The 27,014-nt window shown below is 44.8% G+C and overlaps 7 protein-coding genes across 7 annotated transcripts; 5 read left to right on the top strand and 2 right to left on the bottom strand.

Moving 5' to 3' along the window:
* Positions 1–619: 619 nt before the first annotated feature.
* VPS17_2 (Vacuolar protein sorting-associated protein 17) lies at positions 620–5,196 on the top strand. The gene is made up of 3 exons (XM_007817569.2): positions 620–2,010; positions 2,073–2,526; positions 2,580–5,196. The coding sequence occupies exons 1-3, from the start codon at positions 1,528–1,530 to the stop codon at positions 3,434–3,436; spliced, it is 1,794 nt and encodes a 597-aa protein (XP_007815760.1). The 5' UTR covers positions 620–1,527; the 3' UTR covers positions 3,437–5,196.
* Positions 3,509–5,196, bottom strand: J3458_020666 (uncharacterized protein). The gene is made up of 2 exons (XM_007817570.2): positions 4,769–5,196; positions 3,509–4,709 (listed from the first exon to the last, which is right to left on the bottom strand). Exons 1-2 carry the CDS (start codon positions 5,043–5,045, stop codon positions 3,730–3,732), a joined length of 1,257 nt encoding a protein of 418 aa, XP_007815761.2. The 5' UTR covers positions 5,046–5,196; the 3' UTR covers positions 3,509–3,729.
* Positions 5,197–10,766: 5,570 nt separating this feature from the next.
* Positions 10,767–11,338, top strand: J3458_020667 (uncharacterized protein; the record flags this gene model as incomplete). The annotated part of the gene is made up of 2 exons (XM_066122164.1): positions 10,767–11,009; positions 11,105–11,338. The coding sequence occupies 2 exons, from the start codon at positions 10,767–10,769 to the stop codon at positions 11,336–11,338; spliced, it is 477 nt and encodes a 158-aa protein (XP_065972791.1).
* A 457-nt stretch (positions 11,339–11,795) lies between these two features.
* Positions 11,796–12,542, top strand: J3458_020668 (uncharacterized protein; the record flags this gene model as incomplete). Its single annotated transcript, XM_066122165.1, has 1 exon — positions 11,796–12,542. One exon carries the CDS (start codon positions 11,796–11,798, stop codon positions 12,540–12,542), a length of 747 nt encoding a protein of 248 aa, XP_065972792.1.
* A 6,732-nt stretch (positions 12,543–19,274) lies between these two features.
* J3458_020669 (uncharacterized protein) lies at positions 19,275–20,318 on the top strand. Its single transcript, XM_007817572.2, has one exon. The coding sequence runs from the start codon at positions 19,292–19,294 to the stop codon at positions 20,162–20,164; it is 873 nt and encodes a 290-aa protein (XP_007815763.1). The 5' UTR covers positions 19,275–19,291; the 3' UTR covers positions 20,165–20,318.
* Positions 20,319–21,298: 980 nt separating this feature from the next.
* Positions 21,299–21,787, bottom strand: J3458_020670 (uncharacterized protein; the record flags this gene model as incomplete). The annotated part of the gene is made up of 1 exon (XM_007817573.2): positions 21,299–21,787. One exon carries the CDS (start codon positions 21,785–21,787, stop codon positions 21,299–21,301), a length of 489 nt encoding a protein of 162 aa, XP_007815764.2.
* A 1,624-nt stretch (positions 21,788–23,411) lies between these two features.
* Positions 23,412–23,678, top strand: J3458_020671 (uncharacterized protein; the record flags this gene model as incomplete). Its single annotated transcript, XM_066122166.1, has 1 exon — positions 23,412–23,678. One exon carries the CDS (start codon positions 23,412–23,414, stop codon positions 23,676–23,678), a length of 267 nt encoding a protein of 88 aa, XP_065972793.1.
* Positions 23,679–27,014: the final 3,336 nt, after the last annotated feature.

Raw genomic sequence — 27,014 nt, forward strand, 5'->3', positions numbered from 1 at the left:
ATTATAAGAAAGCTCGTTCGTGCCGCCAAAGGATTGATCATTTGCCCACCCATCATGATCGTCTTCAACGCTAGAATTTTTGCCAGGTGCAGCCCCGCACTAACCCGATCGGGCATGCGCCACCTTTTACGTCACTCGGTAGTTACTCTGGAGTCGACATTGAATGGACTTAAATTCCATCGTGATATTCGAGTAAGGAGATGACGACCCAAAATAAATGGACTATTCATCAGAATCCATCCGCGAGCTTCATCAAAGACGTAAGAATATACTTTCGACAACGCAGACAAAGGAATCTGGGACACCGGACCCAAGGATGTTAGCGTAAGCTCACTGCACATCGTTTAGCAATGCAGCTCAGAAGCCTTCGATACCGTCTTAAAAGGCTACAGAAACCTTTTGCACAATAATAATGGACTTGGTAGCGAAGCATATAGAATCTATAGCGGCTACTGCCATGATCCGGGAGTATGCCCAACAGGAGAGCCGTGAACAAAACTACGCCTCCGAGCCTGCGGTTGGCTTGCGAGACTCGGGAAAGACATGCTCGAAGTTTTTCAGGGAAAAGAGTGCTAGCGTACACCGTCCAATATTTACTACAAGCCTGTACAGTGATCGGCAGGATGACTTCTTCTTGCGGCTCGTTCGCAGCATCTTCCGCGTAGAACAAGCAGTGCAGAACGGGCTATGCGATACTGTTCACAAAATGTGGAGGTATACAATTGTTCGATCAGGCCATTTGAGAGGAGGAGAGAGGAGATCAATCGCAGGAAACGGTGCCGTGCGGTGTCAGGGAAGCATCTGTTTATCATGAAACTGACTGTGCCTAGCTAGCTTGTTAGGGAAGATTTGAAGGATTTAGTACAGAGATTGAAGAAGTGTGCGGTTGAACAGTGAAACGGGCTGTTGGGAATAGAAGTCTCCCAACGGAGCGCAAAAAATGCTGCTTCATGTTGTTCATGTCGGTGTATCCATTTGTGCATCGTCGTATGCTTGCGAGCGATCATTAATGATCCAAAAAAGTGTCCGGTATAGAATCCATGTAGGATGTGATTGAGAAATACGGGGTATTGAAGAGGTCAACGGGTGGCAAGCCATGTCATGTCGACGTAAATGAATTGATGTCTACGGAGTACGGGAGTAGAGTCTAGACAAGGGAGAGTGGGCCTTTTGCTGACCAACAAGCCAATCATGCAGCTCCGCCCCCGCCCACCTCAATCAGGCTCAAAGCACCGAGAGAGTGCCGCGTAGATGGGACCATGTGGAATTCTGAAGTCGGGACCTGACCCGTTGACATCGCAGCCTGCCAACTTGCGTCACTACCAAGCTTCATTTGCTGGCCGAGACACCCTCCGTTGCAGCAACCGCAATAGGCCACGGACGACTCTGAACGCTTGCCGCTGCCACTACAGAGTCATGCTTCTACAGTAAACCACTGCCATCCTCATCATCCTCATTCATCCTGGCCGTCACCCGTCGTAGCTGCTCAGACCGTTGTCACCACATCGAACCGAATAGCCCGGCGCAATGGACTACAGTGCCTCAATTAACGAATCTGAAGACCCCGCTGCCTCTCCTTGGGGGAGCAGCCCTGTGCCGTCGCCGCAGCATTCGCGCACTGGCTTTGCGCCAATTCCCGGCGAGAACGGGAGCTCCCCATTCCCTTATAGCCCGCCACCCGAAATCCTGGAAGCATCTGGCGATACTGACGGATTCCAGCGGCCGGGCACTGCAACCACGGAATCAGGCACTGAGGGCGGGGATCTCGACCAGTCTGCAACCTTGACCTCTTCTGCAGCTGAATCCGCGGGTGAATCACATCCCCATGCTTCACAAGCCCCTCAGCAAGCCGGCGAATCCCAACCACGAGCATCCGGCTCCAACCGACAGGCAGAACAGGCACAGAAACTACCTCCAGCTCAGCAGAGGCCGCAGTTCAAGCTCCAGGCTAAGGTTACAGGCCTTGAACGAACCGGCAAGAAGGACCCTGTGCTTCGGTTCGATGTTCATGTGGGTATCATCTGCAACGCTGCTTGGCCTAGCGTCGCGTGCCTTTTGCTGACTGTGATTAGACAAACCTCCCGGCGTTCCGAACCACGCAATATCGAGATGTCAGACGCCTTCACTCCGAGTTCGTCAAGCTCGGACAGCATCTCATATCGGCCAATCCCGAAGCTCTCGTGCCTGCTGTCCCGCCTCCAGTAACAGCAGCAGGTGCGGGAACAGACGAAGACGAGAACCGAGTAAAGGCAATGATACAACGATGGTTTAATTATGTCTGCAGCAATGAGACTCTCATGCGAGACGATGAGATGGTGCTCTTTGTCGAGAGTGACTTTGGCTACAGTCCGCTGGTCAAGATGAAGCAGCCAGCCACTGGAGTCCGCAGAAAGATCTTGAAGCAGTTTGCCCCTCCGCCTGATGATACCCCCGAGCTAGCCGACGCTCGTCCGACCGTGAAGCTGTTCTATCTCGGAACCATGGACGCCGGTCATAAGGTCGATAAAATGGTCAAAGCCAGAAGAGGTGCGTGGAATTCTTACCATTCCAACATCGCCACCGAATGCTAACAGGTGCAGGCCTCGGGCTCGCTGAATCCGACTACGGCGTCAAGCTCAGCAGCATGCACGTCCAAGAGCCTCATCCTGGCCTCGCAAACGCCTATAAAAAGCTCGGCCGCGTCATCCAAACCATGGGCGACTACCATGCCGCCCAGGCCACCGCGCAAGCCGCTTCCATTGGTGACCCGTTTCAGTACCACTCCCAAGATGCCTTCATCGTGAAGGAGTCCCTCACCAACCGCCAAATCCTGATCCGAGAATTCCTCCAGTCGCAAGAAGCCACCAGGAGCAAACTCAACGCCGCGGACCGCCTGAAAGCTAGTTCTAGCGTGCGCCGTGAAAAGGTTGACGAAGCCATCACCGCCCTTGACGACGCCCGTCAATTCGAAGCCAACCTGTACAACAAGACAAACCGCGTGACGCACAATCTTGTCCAAGAACGCCGAAGGTGGTTTGCCAGGACGGCCGCGGATCTCCGAACCAGCATTCGCGACTATGTCCTTCGTGAAATTGACGCAGAGAGACGAACCCTAGCGCTCTTGGAGACTGTGCGTCCGGATATTCGGTCCATTGACGCATCAGGCGGCTTGAGCCGACTTGGTCGGGAGTCGCACCCTACTGTGCGCCGATCAAGCCTTGCTTCGAGCCAGGGGCCAAAGGGGGATGCATGGAGCGGCGTGCCCCGTCGATCCGACGCCACGCGCAGCACATCGAGTAGCTTCATGGGCAAAGTTGCAGAAAAGGGTGAGGGCGAGGAGGACGATGTGAGGGAGAGCCAGAGGGTGTCAGGGCTGGCGGGTGTGAATGAGGAGGATGATGACGATCGGATTGATGCGAGGAATGCGGCAAGCAGATTGGCTACTAGCACGTTTTAATCTGGTAGCTACGTGGTTTCTTATATCGCATTTAGGCAGTGCATCTTTACCATCAAAATGAGAGCGAATTTTATCAGAATCGTGCGATTTTGTTTGTGTATCGTATGACTGTCGTAACTATATACAGCTATGCCTGCCGTGGCCAGGGCCGAGGACAGTTGTTGCCACGCGTGGAAACGTGGACTGAATTATCCATGCCGGTGTAGTGTAAACTTGTAGCGCATGGCAGACCGTCAGCTCCAAGTAGAAACTGGCCATCTCCCGTCAATGCTACAAGGGGGACGCCCATTGTCCTATATCAAAAGGTCTCCCGTTCCAGGCATATTAAATCCCGGCGAGGCTAGATAACCCTCAGCCGCACCCTTTCGCCCTACCTTCCTGGCCGACTCGACAACGTGGAATTTCTTCCCCACGTCTCTGGCACCATAAATGCCTTGCATTACGTTACTTAGGAGGTTGACGAGATTGGCGTTGTTTGTTTCTCGGAGCAATTCCTGGTCGAAGGCCTCTTTATCCGAGGGGATGACAAGATCGAGCCGGTTGACGAGGGCCTGGATTTGCCGAAGAATAGGTAGCGATGGAGTGGTGTGATCTGTTTCCATGGTCTCGCTGTCTGGCTGTTCGCCAGCGACGTCCAAAGGGGGCAGGTGCTCGAGATAGGTGGTGAGGAGGCGGATCCGTGAATGGAGCATCTTGATGGCGTTTGCTTTGGTAGTTAGTGAAGCGACCATTTCCTCCTCTTCTCTTGTGAGATGAGAGACGCCGGTCTCGTCTATGGTGTCCGTTTCATAGCTTTCTGGTTCAACAAGTCGTCGCTTGCCCTTGCTCGTTGACTCGACGGACCAAGCTTGTTTCTCGTCTTTGGCGACAGTCGACGCGTGAGCAGTTGCAGCCGTGGCGTTGGCCCCGCCAGCGGCTACGTAGTTCATGCTAATCATTTCGGTTTCGTCGGTTTCGACAGAGTATGGCACTACGCTGAACTTGAGTTTCAGCGTAGCCTCGCCATCTTCCATCCTCTTGTCCTCGCCATCCTGATCGGCACCCTTTTGGTCATCGACTTCGTAGTTGCTTTCGTAGATGGTGAGAGGGAGCTTTCCGCCTACAGAGTGGTTCAGTACTTCATCCGGATGGAAGCCTAGAAGCACGGCGGACTCGTTCCATCCTTCGAGGATCTGGGTTTGAATTGGGAGGGTTGTGGGCATCGGGCCAGTGATTGGTAGGAGGGTATACCAGCCCACGAAATCTAATTGTCGCTCTTTGTGTACAGTTATCACTTTACAACGTCAGAAACACTGGTTTCCACGGATTAGATATGGGGGTGAAGCTCCGTACTTTGCTCTAATCTGGCCGCGAACTTGGAGGCATCTAGCAGATAGCCGCCTTCAACCTCGGGAGCTTGTCGCGTATGACACTCGAAGGCATGTTCGATTGTGATCTCGCGGCCATTTTGCTGACCAAGCAGGGCACCAACTATAGGGCCCTTTTGTTGTCGGAGAGTGTGTCGTGTGATGTAATCGGAAATAGTAAGCAGGACGAGTGGATGGAGGACGGCCTGCACCTGGGAGCTCTTCTGGCTGGAAATGAGCGGGTTGGAGCTCTTTGCCGCCATCGCGGGGGTCTGCACGTGGCGACGCCGGTTTTTGCAAGTCACTGGAACGCGATGGGGGCGTGCTGAGAACGACACCGTGGAAAGGAGAAGGTTGGTTCTCCGAGAAGAGACGCACTTGGGGTAGATTGAATAACTATGTCAAGCATTGATGTCTATGCCCCGCGACTAGCACAGCAGTTCAGCCCAAAACGCTAACTACGTAACCTAGTACCTAGGGATGTGGGGTCGACTCTTTGGCCGTCAATTGCTAGCGAGTCGACCATGATGACTAACACAGGACAATATCGGACCGACAAGCTTCAATGCTACTTTCAAAGTGGGTGATTGCAACCTCTGGCAGCTAAGGCCAGTCGCACTTTTCCCTTGTCCTCTATTTTGGTTTCCCTGTATTATATCTATCAAATTTTCCAAGTTTGTATCCGAGACCACCGTTATGGCTATGCCCTGATAGAAGCCACCTATTTGCAGTACCGTGCGCGTGTTACCTGTGAACTTGGAGATTGCGACGAACCACACTTGTCACCACGTGCGGTCGGGAATCAAAGCTTTGTGGCACCAGTACTGAGACACTTGTTTTGCTAATGCCCTGCGAGTAGCTTGTGCCCTGTGAGTAGAGTCTAGAGAAGGTGCTAAATGGATTACTGTTCTGGCAAGCTGATCTGGCTCCTGCAGTCTCATATCCCTGAACTATTCATCAACTTCCACCAAACTGTAGCGACTAGCATACTATACAAATATTGCAGCAACAGGTATTTACAATCTGGGTCATCTCTTGTACCACGTATGTTGCAGAACAGTGGTGTGACAGTGCTAAGTACACGAGCTTAGAATGTTTGTCGATGGAGATCCTCGCCACTATTGCGCCGCGGTATCCTCGTCCTTGCGGCCTCTCAATAAAACGGCCACCTCGACCTCTTGTGCCCAAGTTTTTTCCTTCATTGCAAGCTGCGCAGCAGCAACGTTACGTGGGGCTTTGAGCGCCATTGCCAGCGTCTGAAGCAAACTCATGCATTGTCCCTCCTAGCGGTCAAACAGAATTCCTTCCTGCTCAAACAGAAAAACCCCAAGAGTGACGTAGAAGAACCTTTCAGACATGAGACAGCTACCGGTCTCTACCGTATGCTTCAGAATCGGATCGAGGATGAGCGGACGACCAGATGTTTGTCTTTCCCCATCCCACTCAACCCGCCGTCCCAAAGATAGTGTAATCCACGCATTAGTCGCCTCCGTAAGTCGCTGACTTCTTGCAAGATGTAGGGAGCGTACAGCCGTTGCAAAAACACACGAATGAGAGTTCTGCATTGCGCTCATCCCTTGTCAACCACATGTGCTGTGTATTATAGCACCATGTGATCTCCTCCCCTGCTGCAATATCAGCAACAGCATATCTGGTTATTGTTGCGCGCTCAATCAAAACTTGGAAATAAGGTACACAAGAATGACTGAAACGCGAGTGTGTGTTATGCAAGTTGATTATATAACGAGGACTCTGGTGGTCATTGAGGCCATCCTTTTCTGTCACAAGCTGACTCAACTCGTCAAATGCTTCGGATGATTCTCCTCCATTGACATAAGAAAGAGTGCAACGATAAAGGTTGGCTTCCAGCGCGTGGCGGAGCTGGATATCATCTGGCGGTACCAACTCAAGTGCCTCTGGCGTGATGAGGACGGGATGCTCAGCGAACACAACTTGTCCCTTTTGGTGGCTCTGGTGGCAAATACTCCCCAACCTTTGCCAGGAGAAGGCTTCAACTCGAATGGTGCGTTGGGGGCAGGTTCAGTTCACGGGTCGCTGAACATGTCAGATCAACCAGATGAGGAAAAACAAGCAGGAATTACTTGCGATGCTCTGAGGCCATCATGGTGATGAGTGAAGAACAAAGTCGATAGTTGCGGGCTGTTACATGAGGATAAAGGGATGACAGGGGATTTCGGAGCTGGTGAGATGGGACGAATTGCAAATGCCTGGGCTTGGCTTTGAAAGTGAGCAAGAAAAAAGAAAACCTTCTTACGATAAGTCATTGTTTTTTTTCATAATAAGCGTAAACGGTGGCACACGTGTCAAGAAGAAGCCTGGCAGCATGATTCACCGACAAAGCAAGCAAGGTGAGCAGCAAGTAAACAGCAAGTGAAATCTGGGCCCACCAGACATCATGATATTTGGACGAACGTGCTGCCCTCGTGTATTCCCTGTTTGTAAACGCGAACATCCATCGGTAAGTGTGACCTCCCCGCCTCAAAAAAACTACCTGGCGTGAGAGAAGCTATTTCGCAGCAACGCAGTTCATGAACGGCAAAGAGGAAGTCGACGAACCCACATGCATCTCTTACCATTGTAACGAGAAGCCCCCTGAGTTGTATGTGACTTGTAAGCTATTCAAGAGGCATTTATGACATGACATTAATGCAGCTAATCAAAAAAAAAAAAAAAAAAAAAAAAAAAAAAAAAAAAAAAAAAAAAAAAAAAAAAAAAAAACAATAAAAGGAATAGTCCTCGGCTAATATTGAGCAAGGGTCTCCATGAAAGTGCATTGTATTTGTAATTATCGGCGATCAAATGCCTATATTAACCAAATAATAATACAAAAATACGCTAAGCCTGTATATTATTCGATGCAGATCCGCCAAGTATAATGTGTGATTGATGTTTTCTATGCTGTGAACATGAAGTCGCTACGTCCTTGTGATGCCATTACAGCTTAAACTAATAATCAAGAAACAGTTCTGTACAGTCTTTGGAAATGTCAACTATTCAAGCATGAGAATTCAACGCCAAAGAAAGTACGCCGAGCTGGCACAAAACCAGGCCCAGCCCTGTTAGATCGGGGAAATATCTGCCGCAAAACAATCTTGAAATGTAGACAAGTGTTTGTTTATCTTGGCTGCCGTCGGCGCATCTTGTTGCTCCGGTGACTGTATGACATGAGGATAAGTGAATATGTTCACGCGGCAGATGAGGGCACCTATTAATCACAATCTCTCGCCTCGAAGACGGCACCAAGTGTCTGAAATAAGCGAAAGGGGGGGTGTAAGGGAAGGCTCGACAACAGTTCATTCATACAAGGGGAAATTTGCGTGTGAAGCGCATTCAAGTCGTGTTCAGGCAGATTAAGGCATAGATGGATTATGAAAGACGTTTGTAAGGATACTTTGCAGTCACCAGCTCCGAGATCCGATGTAACTCGTGTCGTATGCCAGCTCTTCAGCCGACTTGAGGGCGGAAGTGGTGTGAGAGAAGTCTTTGTTGCACGCCACCTGTGTTGGGGGTGAGACTTGGAGAGGGGCAAGTGAAGAGGTTTTAGAAGAGCTGTTTCTGTCATGAGTTGATTGGTTTGTTGTAGTTGCAGTTGCAGTCTGCGAGCTATGAGTTGAAGTGGCTTCTCGATTCTGGTCGTAGTTTGAGTACTGAAGAGCGACAGATGATGAAGTCCGGGGGGAACCATTAGTGGCCATACTCGAACTAATTGTAGCAACAGTATTTGCACCCGGTGAGCTGCAGAAGGATCTTTTATTGCGAGATTTTGAACGTTTTGATAAGAGATCAATGGCAGAGGACACGAACTGCCCGGGACAAGGGCCATCGTGAGCAGATTTTGGATTTCTCCGAGTTGTAGATATTTGGCTGGGTCCGCTACTCACGGCAGAGAGGCTTGCTGGATGGAATGATCCTGTGGCTATTTGTTAGATTCTTCACCATGATTGAATGGAAATTGTACAAACCATTGTATGATATAAGACCTGTGAAGGAAATATGCTCAGCAGTACCCAAAAGTCCTTGGACATTCCTCACATTACCTTCCATGTTTTGGCTTTGGATGTTACTGGTCAAAGGGAGAAAAATAGAGGGTGCACAGAGTAAATCCTTTTATAAACGTATGTGATGCGAGATACGGCGGGGGACTTGGGGGAGGCGGGAGGTTGGAATCACAATACATCAGGAGGTGCGACGAATGTCGAGGTCTTTATTCATCATGCCCACGCCGCGCAGGAATCTAGATCGAGAGCCTCAATCTGTTGGAGCCTACCCGTTGGACATGATGCAACTATTGGCACTTCACGATTGGTTAGCATGCGGTTCCTGCGCGAGCTGCACGAACTCATCTGCCCATAAGCCGTCCCCCGGTTTGACATCTCATCGGCTGACGCACTGTTGCACCCGGCGTATGTCTCAAACTGGCGACAGCCAATGAAGGCATATAGATCAAGGCTGGGAAGGTCGAGGTTGAGAGTGTAAGATGTTACGTAGCAACCTGATAACGAACGGCTGGCTGTGGGCCGCAGCATGCAGCTTCATAAACGCACAATGAAGCATCATGGAACGGACACGACGCATATGGCTTGCTCATACCCCTAGGCCATGCGTACTGTGATGACGTGGCACGTTGGTTGTTGTTCTGCGCCGAGGGCAAGGCGCTCTGGTTAGACTACATAATTCATTGATTCCTAGGTCACAATCTTACTTGTCACTTATTGGCTACGGAGCTAGGTAGATTGATTTCTATCACGAGGTCGAACAACCGCCAATGTGCATCACCTATCACAGCGCATGTTGTGCTTCCATCAGGTCCAATAATGAGGCTCCCCTCCTGACCGTTTTGGATGTATGCACACTTGTTCAGGGAGCATGTCCTTCCAGCCATGCATCTGGGGAGTTCGGTTTCCGATGCCTAGTTGGACTTGACGTGTGGGTGATACACAGCATGGTTAGCATCACGAAAATGACTCGGACCATACTACAGCTAAAGCTGATACAACATATCGAGCTCCCGGATTGCCATATCTGGACTGTACTCTCCGAAATGAGACGCTTCTGATCATTACCAATACACATGTAGTCTTCTGAGACCTACCCAAATCTTATCAATTCTTGCAAACTGTGCCTTGATTCGCTATCTACCTGTATTCATATACCACGACTGGGTGCAGACGTAAGCTTTACTGCCCGCCTTGGTACCAGCCACTGCAGGGGTAGCTGAGAAAGGCAAAAGCCCGTTCAAGACTACGCATGACTGATATATTCGGTGGTTTCATCCTGACAGCTTTGGGAGACTGTACGGAACCGACATTGACACGACGAGCTGGCCTAGCCTGACGCTTGCGCCTACTAAACTAGGATCGAAGTTCAATTGAAAGAACTCATCTTGGTTATACGACATATATAAGGACAGACAATATCAGAAGAAAAGTCGCAGCAAACACGGGTAAGGGTTGGGCAAGCTTGACTAAGATTTGGGACGGAGTACCTACTCGTTGGGAGCGATAGGCACGCGGCGGGCATTCTTGCTCACTCTCGCCTTAGAGAGCAGAGACTAATGAACAAAAGAAACAGCCCTATTAGCTTTTAAGCTAGTTGCATCCTCTAGCCTAGGTTTGCACATGTATGTAGCCCAATAAATGATTGTATTGGCTAGGTTCTCGCCCGAGATGCAAGTCGTTGGTTGACCTATTCGACTGACAAAGAAGAAGTTTGTGACAGGTATGGTGCTACGTAGTGCAGGAACGCTCTGATCATAGCGTGAACCCAAGACAAGCATCGTGTCGTTGTAAACGGCAAAGGATGGAAGTAAATGAAGCAAAGTCTGTAGTGCAAGTACGCCGTGATTGTCTCTCAAGCATCGGTAATGAACAATTTCCATCAACATACGGCTGCTTGCAATTTCTCTGGTATTAATCACCATTCTGATATTTAGATACGGCTCTCACTTGACCATGACGACAACGATGGCCCCCAGAAAGCCATCCTGGCTAGAGGTTGTCGCGGCAAAAACTAAAGCGGACAACGCGAAAATTCCCTACGATTGGAGACCCGGTGCGGATATTACCCTCGAAGCTAAATCTCGACGAACTATCGCCGGAGACTTCATAGAGTTGCTATTAGACGACGAGACCAAAAAGATCACCGCCATGGATGCTCCCCAATTGGTCGAGAACATGAGCAATGGCTCTTTGAAGGCGGTGCAGGTCGTATTGGCCTTCTCGAAACGTGCTGCGTTTGCACACCAGATGGTATATATATGACAGACATAGCTAGATGCGTGTTGAACTAATTCTGTTTCTAGAGCAACTTGCTATTGGAGATTGGCTTCGACGTTGCCCTGAAACGGGCGCAAGAGCTCGATGACTACTTCATGCGGCACAACAAAGTTATCGGGCCCCTACATGGGCTGCCCGTCACATTGAAGGACCAATTTCACATCAAAGAATTGGAGCCCTGCATGGCATTTGTTGGCTGGATTGGCACCTTTGAAGGTGAAAAAAATACGGAAAGGAGAGAAACACCGAGAGCCAGTTGATCAAGGAACTCTATCAATTAGGCGCCGTACCCATTGGAAAGGTAACCACGATGTCCATGTAGACTTGGAGATCTTGACACGAACATACATGCTGGCAATTTCAGACGACACCTGTTCAAAGCATTTGGGCTGCTGAAACAAATAACAACATTCTCGGTTATGCCTGGAACCCGCACAATCAACTTCTATCCACAGGGGGATCCTCTGGAGGTATGGTAAACCAGACGGGAGCTTTTGGATCAATGTGACTTTAGGTTGAAACTTGCTCAGGTGAAGGCGCGATGCAAGCCTTGAGAGGAAGCGCGTTTGGAATCGGCACAGACGTTGGCGGATCCCACTCGATGCCAGCATCATTTCAGGGCGTATTTAGCCTGAAACATCTGCAAGACGATTGTCTTTCAAGGATGTTGCCAACACTAGAAGTGGCCAGCAAGTTATGCCAACCGTGGCCGACATCATGTGGCACTCCGTTTCGACTCTCGAAATCGTATTCAAGTCCCTCATCTCCCTTGAACCATGGCAGAGCGATCCATATTGTTTGCCTATCCCTTGGAGATCTGAAAGAGAGTTTAACCTCGTCAAAAAGTCCTATAAACCGTCATTTGGATTCATGCCTAATGACGGTCTTGTAACGCCTCATCCCCCAGTAGCCCGCGCCTTGTCCATTGTACAAAAGGCTCTTGAAAACCAAGGTTATCAGCTTGTGGAATGGGCGCCACCTTCGAATAACGAATCGATTGAGATACACGTAGGTTGCATTATGAACATGGAATCAAACAGGAATATTGACCAGTTCTTTCGGCAGTGTCCTATTGCAAGAGGCGATGGCTGCCCCGACGCTTATGAAGCTATTCGTTTGTCAGGGGAGCCAATCGTACCTGAAGTTGCGCATTTGTTCCCCCATGGCAAACCTAAACCGCCAATTACGCTCCAAGAATACGAGAAAGTCGTCATGCATAGGACAGACTTTCGCGCCAAAGGCAGGACTACTGGCTCTCGTCGGCGAAGAGGACTCACGCTGGTGTACATCACCGACCGCTTCTGGATGACTGCCGCTGATGTATCCGACAGGCAAACCAGTAGAAGCTGTCATTTCTCCCGTGAGCCCGTATGCTGCCGTGCTGCCGGGAAAATTCTATCACTCTCGTATGTTGAAGCAGTTCGCTTATTATTTGGTACGTTGATTTATGACAAAAATTTTTAGCGTACACAAGCGTTATAAATGTTCTTGATTATACTTTAATTGTGATTCCGATCACTTTTGCCGACGCGAAAATTGATACGTTTTCCTCGAATTTCCAGCCATTAACCGACAAGGACCTGTTGAATATGCAGTCATGTGAGTTGTCGTACGCCGTCAGTTTGAATAGCCTCTGAGATCTCTCGACCTAGATGATCCAGAATCATACCATGGTGTGCCTGCGTCAATTCAATTAATTGGGAGGAGGCTCGACGAGGAGAGACTGCTGGCAATGGCTAAGCTTGTGGTAAAAGCTCTGGACGAATATAATCAGAAGCACGATAAGGCAGTATAAGACTAGTAGCTTGGAGATTTGGACGACAAAATCTGGTAAACAATGCTAAAATAATACACACTCGCACTGGATTTAGCTTTGTTGGATGTTGTTCCATATTTCCGGTTTCCATGCCGCATAGTTGACTGCGGACCAAGAGAGCCGCGTCTGCCGTGCTCTTCATGTAATGAAACCTATATTCAGCGAATAGTAGATCGTGAATGATGCCAGAAGGTGCTTTTTCGCACATCATGGCTAAGTACGTCTTGATCCGATACACTTAATGCACCTCCTTCCCGACATCCTCCACCTCGCAGTCGCAGGGATCATGCCTGTCCCGGCCATTGAATGCAATTAATTATTCGCCATTCTAGGTTTTTTGGCCCTTTGGGTTGTTAGCACTTTCCAATTATCAGACGGCTCGTGTTGCAACACCAAATTGGATGGGAGGCGATGTGAAGACGACGTATTCCTCTGTCATACTTGACCAATAACGGATGAAAACAGATGCATTTGCTACCTACCCGTCTCATAGCAAAGGGTATCCGCATAAAGCTTGGCAAACAGGGAAATAGAGCTCTTCTTCTTTTGCAGCCTACAGCTCTAATGTGCAAGGGGTAGCATAGTATGTTGGGAGACTATTATTAAGGGAAATAGTAGTATTAATGCTTGATTAATTCAAGTCTCCACCGAAATGTGTTACGTATATCTACCCCTTACAGTGGGTAGATAAAAGTCACGATAATTAGCGATTTTACACCTAAACTTACTACTTTTATTAATGAATTATTACTTAACCCTTTAATAAAATTTATAAAAATTAAAATTATATTAAATTCTTATAATAATTATAATAATATATAATTTTTATAATTATAAATAAAGTACTTCTCTTATAATTAAAGGTTAAATATATAAGTAGATTTTTTTAGTCTCTTAATCCCTTATAACATCTACTATAATCTATTATAATTAAAATCTTTAATTTTTCCGTTTTTTAAGCTTAAAAATCTATGCTTAAAAAAATAGGAAAATTAATTAAAAAATAATAATAGTAAATTTCAATTAATTATTTATTAAGTTTAGATTTTTATTAATTTACTTACATATAAAAATCTTGATTTATTTATACTTAAAAAGTATAAGTTTTGGTGTAAAAATAGGTCATTATCGAGACTTTTGTCCAGTGACTGTATTTGCCTTATTAATCTAGCTCGGACTACTCCTTCCCGCAACAGCCCGCAAGCCACGGAATGTCGCAAGTGTATCCGAAGTAACTATCAGATTGTGGGGATGGCCTGACTCAGGCGGGTGTATATACTCTAGGCTGAGAGAGTATGCGGGCAGAAGTTTGACTTCTATGAGTGGCGTCGGGGCTTGAGTAGACTAAAAAGTACATCTTCCAACAAATTTATCGGCGTCATGCTACGGAAGAGGCATTGGGCCTGCTGGTGCCGTTTAGGTGTTGCTGATTTCCTCCAAGTTGGATACTACAGCTGTTTTTTGGCAACTATATTTTTCAGGACACCATTACCGGCTGGAATGTATTATGTGCGTAGTGGTCAAAGTCTGCCCTTGCCGATAGGTCTCTAAAATGCTCTATTGACAAGGGAATAATAACAGGGCTTGAGGTTCTGCTCTTATCTCTGACCAGATCCAATACTGATATCATATACTTTTATTATACCCTTGGTGTTGCATGATAGATGACGTGTATCGTCTGACCTATGAAACTACACTTCCTTCCTGTTATCCTTGGCAACTAACTAGTCTAGATGAGTTGATTAGATGGACTGTCTGCGAAGTTTTCCCTTGTATGTATAGGCTCAGATTTCCCTCCAGGATACGGTTAAGCTAACATATAGTGTTGATTTATTTGCTAGTTCTTTGGTGAATTTTCATTAATCTGTCTAGTGTCTGACGTATTGCGATGCGTGTACTAATGGTATATTACGTGGTATATCGCGGTTCTTTGGCTTGGTACAGCTAACACATGGTGTTACTAGATATAATGCTTGTGGGATGCTTGTACGATGATTTGGTTTTTTTTTTTTTTTTTTTTCAAAAAAAAGAAAAGATAAAAGCTCAATGATGGACTCAGATTTGCATCTAGTAACATGCCAAGTTTAGCATTCAAACCACTCCCATTTGATATTCTAAACACATGTTTTGTTCATTCAAGAACAATTTTTCCACAGTTAAGCATACCCAGCTTATATTTGCGACTCTCGCTATTCTAGCTCTAGCAGCGCCACAGAGGGTGCTTAGCCAAGAGGCGGTAAGTAAATAAGTAATCCCCTCGACATACGGGATGGAACACTGACCTCGCGAAGCCTTCGCCTTACAACCGATTATTGGAGAAGACAAGCTATCTTCTATTTGTTTGTCTGGACAGTTAGAAGATTGCATTGGAATAAAGAAGTGTTGCGAGAGCAAAGCATAGAAGCGAGGAGATGAGCCCAAGAAGTATGCAAGCAAAGAGGCGTGTCTGGCAAATCGTTAGCCTCAGGAAACAAGCTATGCGACCAAGGTTAAGCCTGATACAGCTGCTAGCCGCCAACGTATATACAGATTTGCCACGGGTGAGATTGATGAGGACAGAAAGGAAGTGGAGGTGGCAGCTCCTCCGGTGCCTTGCTCCAACTTGCTTGCTCCTGAGCTTCCCATAGAAAACTGTACGGCAGCCTTTTGCTAAAAAGTCTTGTCCTAGTGTCACATATTCACGTGCTGAGGAATATATGAGAAAAAGTTGTGGTGTTTTTTGGAACTTGCTCCAAAGTGCCGAGTCACGTCGAGTCGAATGGACAATGTGCCCTGAAGAAAGGTGACGACTTTTCAGGTTGCTATAGGGTTGGAATCTGCTGTTGATTAGCTCGCCGGTAAATCGGCGGGAACTATTGTAGCATTCCTGGTGCAGCAGATTATTCTCCATAACTGAGCACACACGGATCTATCACTGCGTTAGTATTTCGTGCTGTAAAATGTTGGGAATGTGGCCACCTCCTTAAATTCTAGAGACGTCAATCACCCTAGTCTCGACCGGGAGTGAGCTCGATGTGAATTTGAATCGGAGTCCGGACATCGGAAGGAAGGACCCCACTCGCGGTCGGCCGCACTGGTGAGCCAACGCACAACCTCTCTAAATGCAGCGAAGGCGGCAGCGAGGTCACAACAGGGATTTTAAGCCAATTAAAAGCTAGTATTTAAAAGGTACTTAATTTTATACTTAATTTATGTGATGAGAAAAGTCACCATAAACTTTCACATTACAAAAACTACATCACACACATCATAGCCACACGATTATTCGGCCTGATACGGCTATGGTTAATGTCACTTAAGGTTTACGGTCGGTGGCAGGGGCGTTGTGGTGCCCGTGACCTCACTGCCGCCTTCGCTGCATTTAGGGATAGAGCTATCGACCATGTAATGGGAACAAGGCAATCCACTGCATCCTGCAACAAGCTAATACGAGGATGCATGCGATGGGCTCTATCGAGGGATCGGATCCGTCGATGTTAGGTCTCGAGGAATGTCCACGGGCGGGGGATTGCAAAATGTCTAGATATCTTTCCAGATTCAAAACCTGGGACTACGTACTCCCCAAGGCACTTTTCAAGGATAAATAGCCAGGGGGTGAATCCAATCCTTAAGAGATGATAGCAACACCTTTTTCGTCTCGCCGTCTGTGCTTACTCTCTGCTACCCGCGCTCGAAATCATGTGTACCTTTGGCATCGCAGACAAGGAATATGCCGAGTGCCTCCAACGCCCATACAAGCACAAGGAGCGGAAGCTGCTATGTAAAAGATGTCCCGCCTCAAAGGCCAGAGGAAAACGCTGCGAAGGAAGCGGGTTCGTGCATGACGAGTCACGTGATGTGATTCTTTCTCACCGGCTAAGAGGTCGATGCCCGTATTGCCGCGATTCAGCAGTGTCAATGGTAATTGCCAAGGAAGACATCGTGGTTTTGTCGACGCCTCGTCGAATACCATCAGCTCACGCCCTCAATAGGTTGATGTTACTGAATAGCCAATCACTGCTTCGAGACATCGACTCCAGAGAAGGACCGCCAGCAATTGAACGTCTAGGGAGAATCGTCTCGTTGCATTCGAGAACGGCTGTTCAACGCGTTTGGGACGCAAATGGTGGAGGAGTTTAGCTACTGTCAACTGGTATCATTCAAAGTCAAACGTTACAGTAATTAGATGATTGATTTGATTGATTTGACTTGATTTGATTACGCCATAGTCTGTCCCAGCCGCCCTTTGTCAGCAGCCATGCAGCGTTCGACTGTAAGTAGCGACGTGTGCGTTCCTTGTATCTACGCGGACATTGCCCCATATGCTCAAAGCACTCACGTCGCTACTAGCAATCCTAATGATGGTTCTGTATCTATGTCTTGTCAGGCCCTTCCCGGCCCTCCTCTTCTTCTGTGTGACAATATTCACTCGTCTGCGCAGGGTGTACTGTGGTGTCGTGGACGTGACCGCCGGGACTTGATCCACGATCCCCGTCCAGTCCTTTGATCTGTATGTCTGTACCTTTATCGCTGAGCTGCCTGTACGGTTGACCGCCGCTTGCAATAGTCGCTTGTTTGGGATGCGCTGCATGAAGTGCCGATGTGGCCGTAGTGGGTGTTCGGGGCGTGCTCTTAAGTTTAATTTATATTTTCTTAAAAAAGAAAACGTTATTTTAAAACATAATAATTATATTTCTATTAAATAACTTATATAAGGCTATTATTATATCTCTTTTTAAAGCTTAATTTATAGCTTTTATTATATCTTTAATAGTTTAATTTTAAAGTACTTTAAAAATTATAATATCTTTAATAATTATTTTATAATACTAATAATTAAAGATAATTAAAAGAGAAAGTTTTTAAGTTTATATTTTAATTAAATTTATTATAATACTTACTTAAGTTCTTTATTAATTAATATTATAAAGCATCTTTTATATTATAATTATAATTATATTATAAAGCTATACTTTTATAATTAAAGTATTATTAATAATAACTATAACTTTAACGTAATATTATATTATCTTTTAAGTAATATACTTTTTAAATAATATTTATATATACTTTAATAAAGCTATTAAAATAAAATTAATTACTTTATTATAAATAACGCGTTTTTTATTATTAAATTTATTTTAAATTACATTTAGCTTAAAATTATATAATACTTATTTTATAAACTATTCTTTACTTATATTTAAGTGAAAATAGCTTTATATAAGCTCTCTTTCTCTTATATTTATTATTATTAGTATTATATTTTTTATCTTACCTTTATTATAGCTTTAATATAGTATTATAATAAAGAGTAATTAAGTATAAGAAATTTAAAACTTGTGTTATTTTCCGTTTTAAAGGCGATTTTAAGCTAACGTTATAGTGCGAGTAGAGTATTAACTGTAGTATAGTTTATAGTTTTATAGTTTTTATAGTTTCTAATATAAAAAATTATATTAAATCTAATAAAATACTAATAGAATTATAAGTTTTACGAATAACTAATATAAATCTAAAATTATAAGCTAATATTAAAAAAAGTAGGCTCTTATATACTATTATAAGCTTAAAACTTTAAAAATTACATTTTATAGTTTTTATAGTATAGTATAGTATAGTATATTTTTAAAAAATTATATAATCTAGTTTTTAAGCTTATAATAAGCTAGAAGGGCCCACTTTTTCTATAAGCTAATTAGTTATAATATTAGTTATTTTATGTATTTATTATTATAATTCAAGTATTTTATTAGATTTATTATTAATTATTTAAGCTTTTTTAAAAAATGAAAATATAGTTTTCTTATTAATGCTCTAAGTGCGAGAGTAAGAGTAAAAGTTTATTAAATAAAAGTTATAAGAGATTTAAAATTCTTTTAAATTTATAATTATTATACTTTAAGAGATATTAATTATTATAATAATATATATATATAAGTTTATATTTAATTATAAAAGAGATAATTATATATACTCTTTTTTATAAGTACGCTTATTATTATAATTATTTACTCGTACTTAAGAGCTTACCCTTATCTAGAGTACGCGTACGTAATTGGTACCCGTAAAAAGTGACCCATTTTAACAGCTACTCTCTTCCCGCGTACTGGGGCTGTGATGTTGGGTGTTTCGTGAGGTGCAGAGGGTCATTTTCGGGACTTCGACGCGTCGATTATGAGAGGATCACCGCGTGATTGAACTCCTCCTGGCACTCAGAGACAGCTGGACTGTTTCTCTGAGAGTTCCCAGCGGACACCACGTGGAGGTGGGAGCTCGTCGTCGGCCTCAAACGTTAGATGCAATCTGTCACTTGAGCCACGTGACATTGGGGATGAACCTCATAGGTCCAAAGTAGGCCTGTAAATAAACAACAGCTCCCGAATCTCTCCCGTTTCCCATTCTTTTCCATCTCATCATGTGCTACACATTCATGCTGAAGAAGACATACGTGAATAATCGCAGCCTTCCGTCAACTTCTACTATAGAGGGACTGGATTGTATCGACGTTGGAAAATCAGGCAATGTGTACGCCCTCGATGCGCGACGAGTGGTGAAAAGATACGAGGGCGACAACGATGCCGAAATTCGCGCCGAGCGACAAGTTTATGAACGCTTGGGCCGCCATCCCAACATTGCGGAATTTCTAGGCGCTCTGGATGACGGTTCTATCGTCCTCGAGCGCGGACAAGTACTTCGACGCCGACTCTCTGAGCAAACGAGTGCTCGTTCCATTCCTTTGCGCACAAAATATCGCTGGATCAAACAGGCGGCTACGGGGTTACAATACCTACATGACTACAACATTATCCAGGCTGATGTGGGATGTCGAAATATGATCATTGCTCACGGCAATTTAAAACTCATCGACTTTGAAGGCTGCAGCATTGATGGCAAAGGGCCGACTTCCTCGTATGAGTGGTTTAGCTACAAGCCATCCACGCCCCGCGCCACCGTGCAGACCGATATCTTCGCCCTGGGTTGTGCAATCTACGAAATCATGACCGGCAGGCCCCCGCATCATGAGTTAAAGGGAACGAAAAACGCACAAGAGCGCGTCGAGCGTCTATACGAAAGCAATCAATTTCCGGATGTGACCGATCTGCCCATGGGCGCCTTAATGCTAGATTGCTGGCATGGGAAATTCAAGTCTATGCGTGAGGTTGTCGAGAGGATTGAACTGCTCAGGCAGTCTACCACCAAGTCACGGTATATCGTGAGCTGGTGGAGAATGATGACCGTGCAATGCCAGCCAAAGCGGTGGTTGCAACCCAGCGAAGATGGACCCTGAGCGGTGGTCAAAGACACGGTCTGTCGAAGATATGGAAGGAATCAATTCGCTCAGGGTGCATGGCACACAATGATCCAGGAGTTAGGCGTAACCCTAGATGCAAATAGCGACATCTCTATCGAGCCTTGACAACATCTCTCAACGGTGAGAGCACAACTACTGGCTTGGTTTTACTACAGGAGTGAATGTATCCAAGACCTTGACCGCTCTGGTGAAAGGCTCTGTGCCGTACAAAAGGACTCACTTCCGGGGGGCCATCAATGAATGGAGGGCTTTGGGAGCCCAAGGGTCGAGAAACATGTGAACGTCGTTGACCTTCCTGTTGCCCATGGAGCTGTTGTCGCCGCTTGAGTAGATGACTTCGTGTCGATTGCCCCTTCGAATTAAAAACTATGCCCAAGAACTCAGCAACTCTATTCAAACAGGCGGCAACACCAAGCACAGTCACAACCGCTGAGTTCTTTCCATCCTTATTTCCCGGACAGTCATTAGACCTTCCCGCTGAAAAGCCATCGCCCCTTCACCGTATAGCATGGGCATGTGAATGTTTAAAATACCCAGGAGACTATACGACATGTCTTCGACCCTGCTAGTCTGGCGGCCGGTGATCCATGATATCCGTCGGGCAACTGGAAATTCGTAGATTTCCTCCCTGGGTGGCGTAACCAAGGCAGATTCAGGAACGCCAGTGAGTTTCGAAATATACCGGCTCAAGGTATTCTTGGTCGCAACCTTTTGCCATTGTCCATTCAAAGATTGTATTTGCCGCGTCGTTTTTGATGAGCCACATCAAATGCTGTCTTTGCAGGTGGCGAGCAAGTTAATTCCAGTGCAAGCACAAGTGTTGGATGTTGATGAGGGGCTTGATCTTATGTTTCTTGGTGTTTCTTATCCACTGTCAGAGAATTCACTCAAAGTGCGCCCGAAAATATTCAATCATGACCAGTCAAGCTGGAAAGTTTATTCTCCAAACCCACCCGCAACCTGGCTTCTTGGCCAATGGATTCCTTCACGATGGATTGTCGAGGGCCTACGCAGCATAGTAATATGTATTTGCAATTAACTCCCACGACGACATATCCTGCGGAGCACACATGTTCACTCGTACTCTCAAACACGATCGAATCCCCTGAGCTATTGCGTACCTGCCACGTCATCTCTCATCTGTTCCTCATAATATCTTCTCTGCAAGTAGAAGTTCTGTGTCCAATGCTGTCGATTCGTAACCACGCCTTCAACATCCTGCCTCACCTTCAGTGCCGTCTCGGGCCCCTGCTGCAGAAAGCTCCGGTACTGGGTGAGGTCGTCCAGCATTCTCTCTTGCATCCTCTCCAGCGCTTTGCGCTCTATTGATGGCCTATCCCGCCAGTCTAAAGGCGCCCATCCCGTGGCGGAGGTAAACCTCTTGCCATGGCATAGCCTTTGCGCGTCAAGCTTTGACGCCTCGTAGGCTTGCCGGTACATTTCGACCTCTCGCTGAGCATGTTTAAGCTGCAGGCGAAGCGCTCGCTCCATGATAGAGTCAGTAGCTCTTGTCTTTGAGATTTCGTTCTGACACCGTTGTAGACAATCCTGCTGTTCGGCCAGAACCACCCTCAGCCACTCGGGCTCCCATAGGGGCATGTCTTCCTCTGTTTGGGTGGTGATGCCTCCAGGACAAAGCCTGTCGATTTTCTCCCTTTGCTGCTGTATCTCAATAGTGCGTGTTTTCTGGACCTGATTTTCGAGCAGCACCTTCCAGCGTGTATCCCATATAGCCTCCGCCAGCTTCAATATATCTTTCTCACTACCTGCGGTGCGCTGGAGATTTTTCAAGATTCTGAAACGGCTCCTTTGGCGTTCTCTTTACTTCTGTAGAGGCAAAGTTTCTGATTCGGTCGACTTGGAAAGCGTGGCCGTCAAAGTCGCCAGTCAGCCATCCATGTTTGACGTACAACGGCTCGGTCAAGGTCTGGCCTCAATCAGCTGGAGAATGCTGACCTTCGCCGGCAAGATCCTCAAGCTGTTGATACCATTAGTTGATGTCGCGGAGTACATAACCAGCCGGTCGACAAGATGCTTTGGAATAATGACCGTTGTAGTCAATTTCTTTGTTATCCTCCATTTCATCGCTTTTCGTCGTTATAATCTGCTGGGCTACCACTGGAAGATCTCCACGGCGGTAAACTAGGATCGACCGTCCACATTCCTAACTGAGTAAAGATCCAGATATCGTGAGTCCTGGCGCTGTAGATGATAGAAGTTCCATGGTTACCAATCATCGATAGCGGCGTCATCCAAGGCTTCACCATTTCATCCTCATGCTCGGAGTAATAGGGATTCCGACCGTCCCCAACGTAGAAGCCATTGTCAAAGTCACAGTGGGTAAACCCGCCCCTATGCTCTGATTGTTATCATGCTGAATCGAGGACACCACTAGTCAACCTCACTGAGACTGTCAACTCGCTCACAATCAGTAAGAAAACTATCACAGAAATGTGTAGTGGACGATTTTATTCTTTTTGCTAACACTATATTTATTAGTCACGAAAGTCGGTGTACTCAATAACAAGATCTTTATTGCAGAAGCTTCATACGGCCGCACATTCCATATGGCCAAGGACGGCTGCTGGGGTCCGATGTGTGAATTCAACGCAGTCTGACGCGACCCCGGGCAGATGCACCAAGGCTCCTGGGTATATTGCTTATGCTGAACCAATGAAGTTCTCCAAGGGTCAGGCGTGAGAACATTCCATGGCGGACATTCAACACATATGTGATGCTTTACAACAGTCAGTTGACCCTAACGCAATTTTAAGAGAAAAGGGGTGGGGGGTTGGCCAAAGCAGAGCAGAGCAGAGCAAAGCAGACGGGGGCTAACTAGAACTCGACTGCAGGTGACTATTTCAGGTACATGACGCCGACTACAAAGGACACGCGGCGTGAGGAATGGAAAAAGCTGAACTTTGCGGGCACCGTCGACTGGGCTGCTGACTTGCAAGAGGTGTACGGTACCGACCTTGACAATGTTGGCAGACCTGAGGACAAGGGTTCAAAGCTGGTGGTGATGTCACGATTTAAAGGAAAGATTTGTGTGAATTTACCTGCACTTACGGCTTCTGCCCAGAGTCCCTCTGCGACTGTTACCAAAGAGGATCGCTCAAGAAACTGCCGGCTGAAAAGGGCATGAAGCGGAACGCATACGAGCCATTCAACCCGGATCTAAACCGTTTGTGCAGATCTGCCTGCAACTACAACTATTGCCCCGATGAAGTTTTGTGACAACAATGTGCCAGAAAAGGAACCTGCGGAAGAGTCCAATCAGCGTGAGTGCACGAAGCAGACCGACGGCACGCGTCTATCAAGACTGCAAATCAGAGACTTGAACAAAAGGCAATGTATGGCCTATAATGACTCCAGGTTGGCACCGCTAGGCCAACGCGAGAAGGAGTGTAAAGACGTCATCGATGAAGCCAAAGCCAAGGGCGAGCTATACAACACAGGCTGTATGGGATACATGGTGCTCCTTGATTAGGATATTCCGTGGCAGAGAGACTCTCGTGGCTACCAATACGTGTTGGGTCGTCGCGAATGTAACAAACAGTTGGTCAACATCCTGGCGGGAACGGTAATGATGCCACGGCAACAACTGCGGCCATTGGCTGCTTCTTGATCATGAAGGCACTGCAGACGATGGTTCAAGTTGGATTAAGTGCTTTCCCAGCCGGTAGAGCGGCCGAAGCTGGGTTGGGTAAGAATATTTGTTCTGCTCTTTTCTCTTGTTTCTTCTTCCTCTGTAGGGTGTAAAGTCGTTGCTTGCAAATTGGCTGCCGTTTTCGACCGCCTGCCCGCATGGGCAAGGCGCCAGCCCCCACATGCCCCCAGACCCACTTTCCACCTCCCGCTGCTTTAGAGAAATCTATAAGACTAACCACTAAAACCTAACTCTCTTTCTTCTTTCCCTCCTTATCTCTTCCTCTTCTTCGCCCTATTGACCCTGTTGATTCCCACTTCTCCCTTAGTGTGTCACAGGTTATTATTACTTTAATCGCGTTAACCACATTATTTATTAGGCTTAATAGGCTTCGCTTTTCTATCGCAGCTCCATGTCCTTAATGCACCTCTTCTCAGTTTAGCTGCTATCGTCCTGTTCAGCTGAGATTATCACGATACGAATCCTCGCGCCATGTCGCTTAGAAATAGAAACGTTCACCCGTGCCCTACTATCTGTTAAATCTATAAATCTACGACCTACTACCGAATAACCTTAAAGCGTTTGCTAACTCTATAAATACTAGGGCTTATTAACCCGCGTCTCACATTCGAAAAAAATCTAGCAAAGATAGCCTGTTAGTAATAACTAGCTCTTAAGATAGGTTGCCTCTAGTGTTAGGAGTTTTTAAAAGAATTATTAATGCTTGCGGTTGGGTTTAGGGGGCTAGTAGCGCGGCTAAGCCTTTCTATTATCTCGTAAGCTTTGCCTTATTCGGGTGCTAGCGCTCTATAATACTTGGTATGCCTAACTACTCCCTTTAATTCCGTTATTTAAGGCTTTTTAGCTAATCTTTTAACAGCTATAAATATTAGGTTAATATACTTAGAATTAATTTACTTACGTTATCTTACTCTTATACTATAATTAAAGTATACTAGAGTACGTTTAACGTAAGTCTATAACTTATAGTTAAGTTCTTTTATAGCGTATATATTATATTAATCTCGTTATACCCCTTCTCTTAAATCGTTAATATCGTATTTATTAGTATCTTCCCCTGCAATTAGCCGAATATCTTCTGCTAAACGACAGGCTAAGGAGCGATCGTTCGATTATCGGCTTCTTAACTTTCCGCGCTATATTACGTGTCCTAAAAAGGTTTTAATAATACGTTACCTAAGGTTACCTTTACTAAATAATGCAGAAGAACTCTTAGCCGTATCCACGGCGAGGCTTAACTGCACCGAAGGTTACTAGTGGATAGGAAAGGAAGAGCGGGCGGAGGAGTAGGGAGTGGAGTAGTAAGCGCCGCTATAAGAGTGTGAATTATTAGGCCGGGCGAAATGGAATAATAATAAGATTTAGAATGGGGTGAGCGACTATACTAGGACTATTTATAAACCTAGATAAATAGTTAGTATTAAATCTAGGAAGATAGTTCGTGTTAAGCTTTTGCGTTCTTTACTAGTTAACGCTACGGTTAATAGCCTATATTCCGCCTATATAAAGGCAAAGCATTAACAAGAAAACTATATTTTTAATTTTCAAAAAAGCTTAAATAATTAATAATAAATCTAATAAAATACTTGAATTATAATAATAAATACATAAATTAGCTAATATTATAACCAATTAGCTCACATAAAAAAGTGGGTCTATTTACCTTATTATAAGCTTAAAAACTAGATTATGTAATTTTCTAAAAACACACTACACTATACTACACTATAAAAACTACATTTTATAGTTTTTGAGGTTTTAAGCTTATAATGCTATATAAGAACCCACTTTTTTTAATGTAAGCTTATAATATAGAATTTATACTAGTTATTCGTAAAACTTATAATTCTATAAGTATTTTATTAGATTTAATATAATTTTTTATATTCGAAACTATAAAAACTATAAAACTATAAAACTACACTACAGTTAATGCTCTGTATAAAGGCTAAATAACTCGGGTATAATCGAGTTAAAGCATTTAGTTAATATGCACCTCTTCTTTTTCTTTTCTTTCTAAGGTTTTAACTAGTATACTACGCTATAAACGGAATTATAATAATATAATTAAGCCTAACGCTTAAGACTTAAAATCATTTATATTTATTACCTGGTTCCTCTTAGGATTCCCCGATAATAATTGCATTATTACCTAGTAGCGTAAGTAGCTGCGACGACATTAATAACGATAAATGGAATTTCTTTAGCGACTCTAGCGAGCTCCCCTTAAAATCTACTAGTAAGAAGCTTAATATTAACTCGGGCTTTTTAACTTTCTTTACCATGTTACTAGCAGAGTATTAACAAGAAAACTACATTTTCAATTTTCAAAAATGCTTACATAATTAATAATAAATCTAATAAAATACTTGAATTTTAATAATAAATATATATATTAGCTAATATTATAACTAATTAGCTTATATAAAAAAGTGGGTCCTTTTAGCTAATTATAAGCTTAAAAACTAGATTATGTAATTTTCTAAAAACACACTACACTACACTACACTATAAAAACTATAAAATGTAGTTTTTAGAGTTCTAGGCTTATAAGAGCTTATAAGAACCCACTTTTTTATGTTAGCTTATAGTAGAAGATTTATACTATTTATTCGTAAAACTTATAATCTTATAAGTACTTTATTAGATTTAATATAATTTTTTATATTTGAAACTATAAAAACTACAAAACTATAAAACTACACTACAGTTAATGCTCTAGTTACTAGTAGCTACTAGGTAGAAGAAACCCGAGAGAACTCTCGTACCTACGCCTTTAAACGCTAACCGTTTACATGCTCTCTTTTTCGAGTATAAAAAGCTTATTAACGGGTAAAAGGTATAGCGTAAACGTAAGGGCCTATTAAATAAGAGTACGAATCTATTTATACTAAAGTATTTTATTTAGCTGATAATCGATTTATAAATAATAAATCTTCCTTAAATTAACCTAAATAACGTTAAAAAGCTATCTTATACTTAATTATAAATACCGCTTATAAGTAGTGTATAGCGGCATTTATGCTTATAAGTTAAAGGAAGTTAAATAGTGTATTTAGTCGTAGCTACGTTATTAGTATAAGAGAATAAATACACGTATAAGTCTTTAATTTAATAAGTTTTACCTTTATAATTAAGTTTATAAGATCTTTTATT

The sequence above is a fragment of the Metarhizium acridum genome, assembly GCF_019434415.1.
Source record: "Metarhizium acridum strain ARSEF 324 chromosome Unknown scaffold_574, whole genome shotgun sequence".
NCBI lineage: Eukaryota > Fungi > Ascomycota > Sordariomycetes > Hypocreales > Clavicipitaceae > Metarhizium > Metarhizium acridum.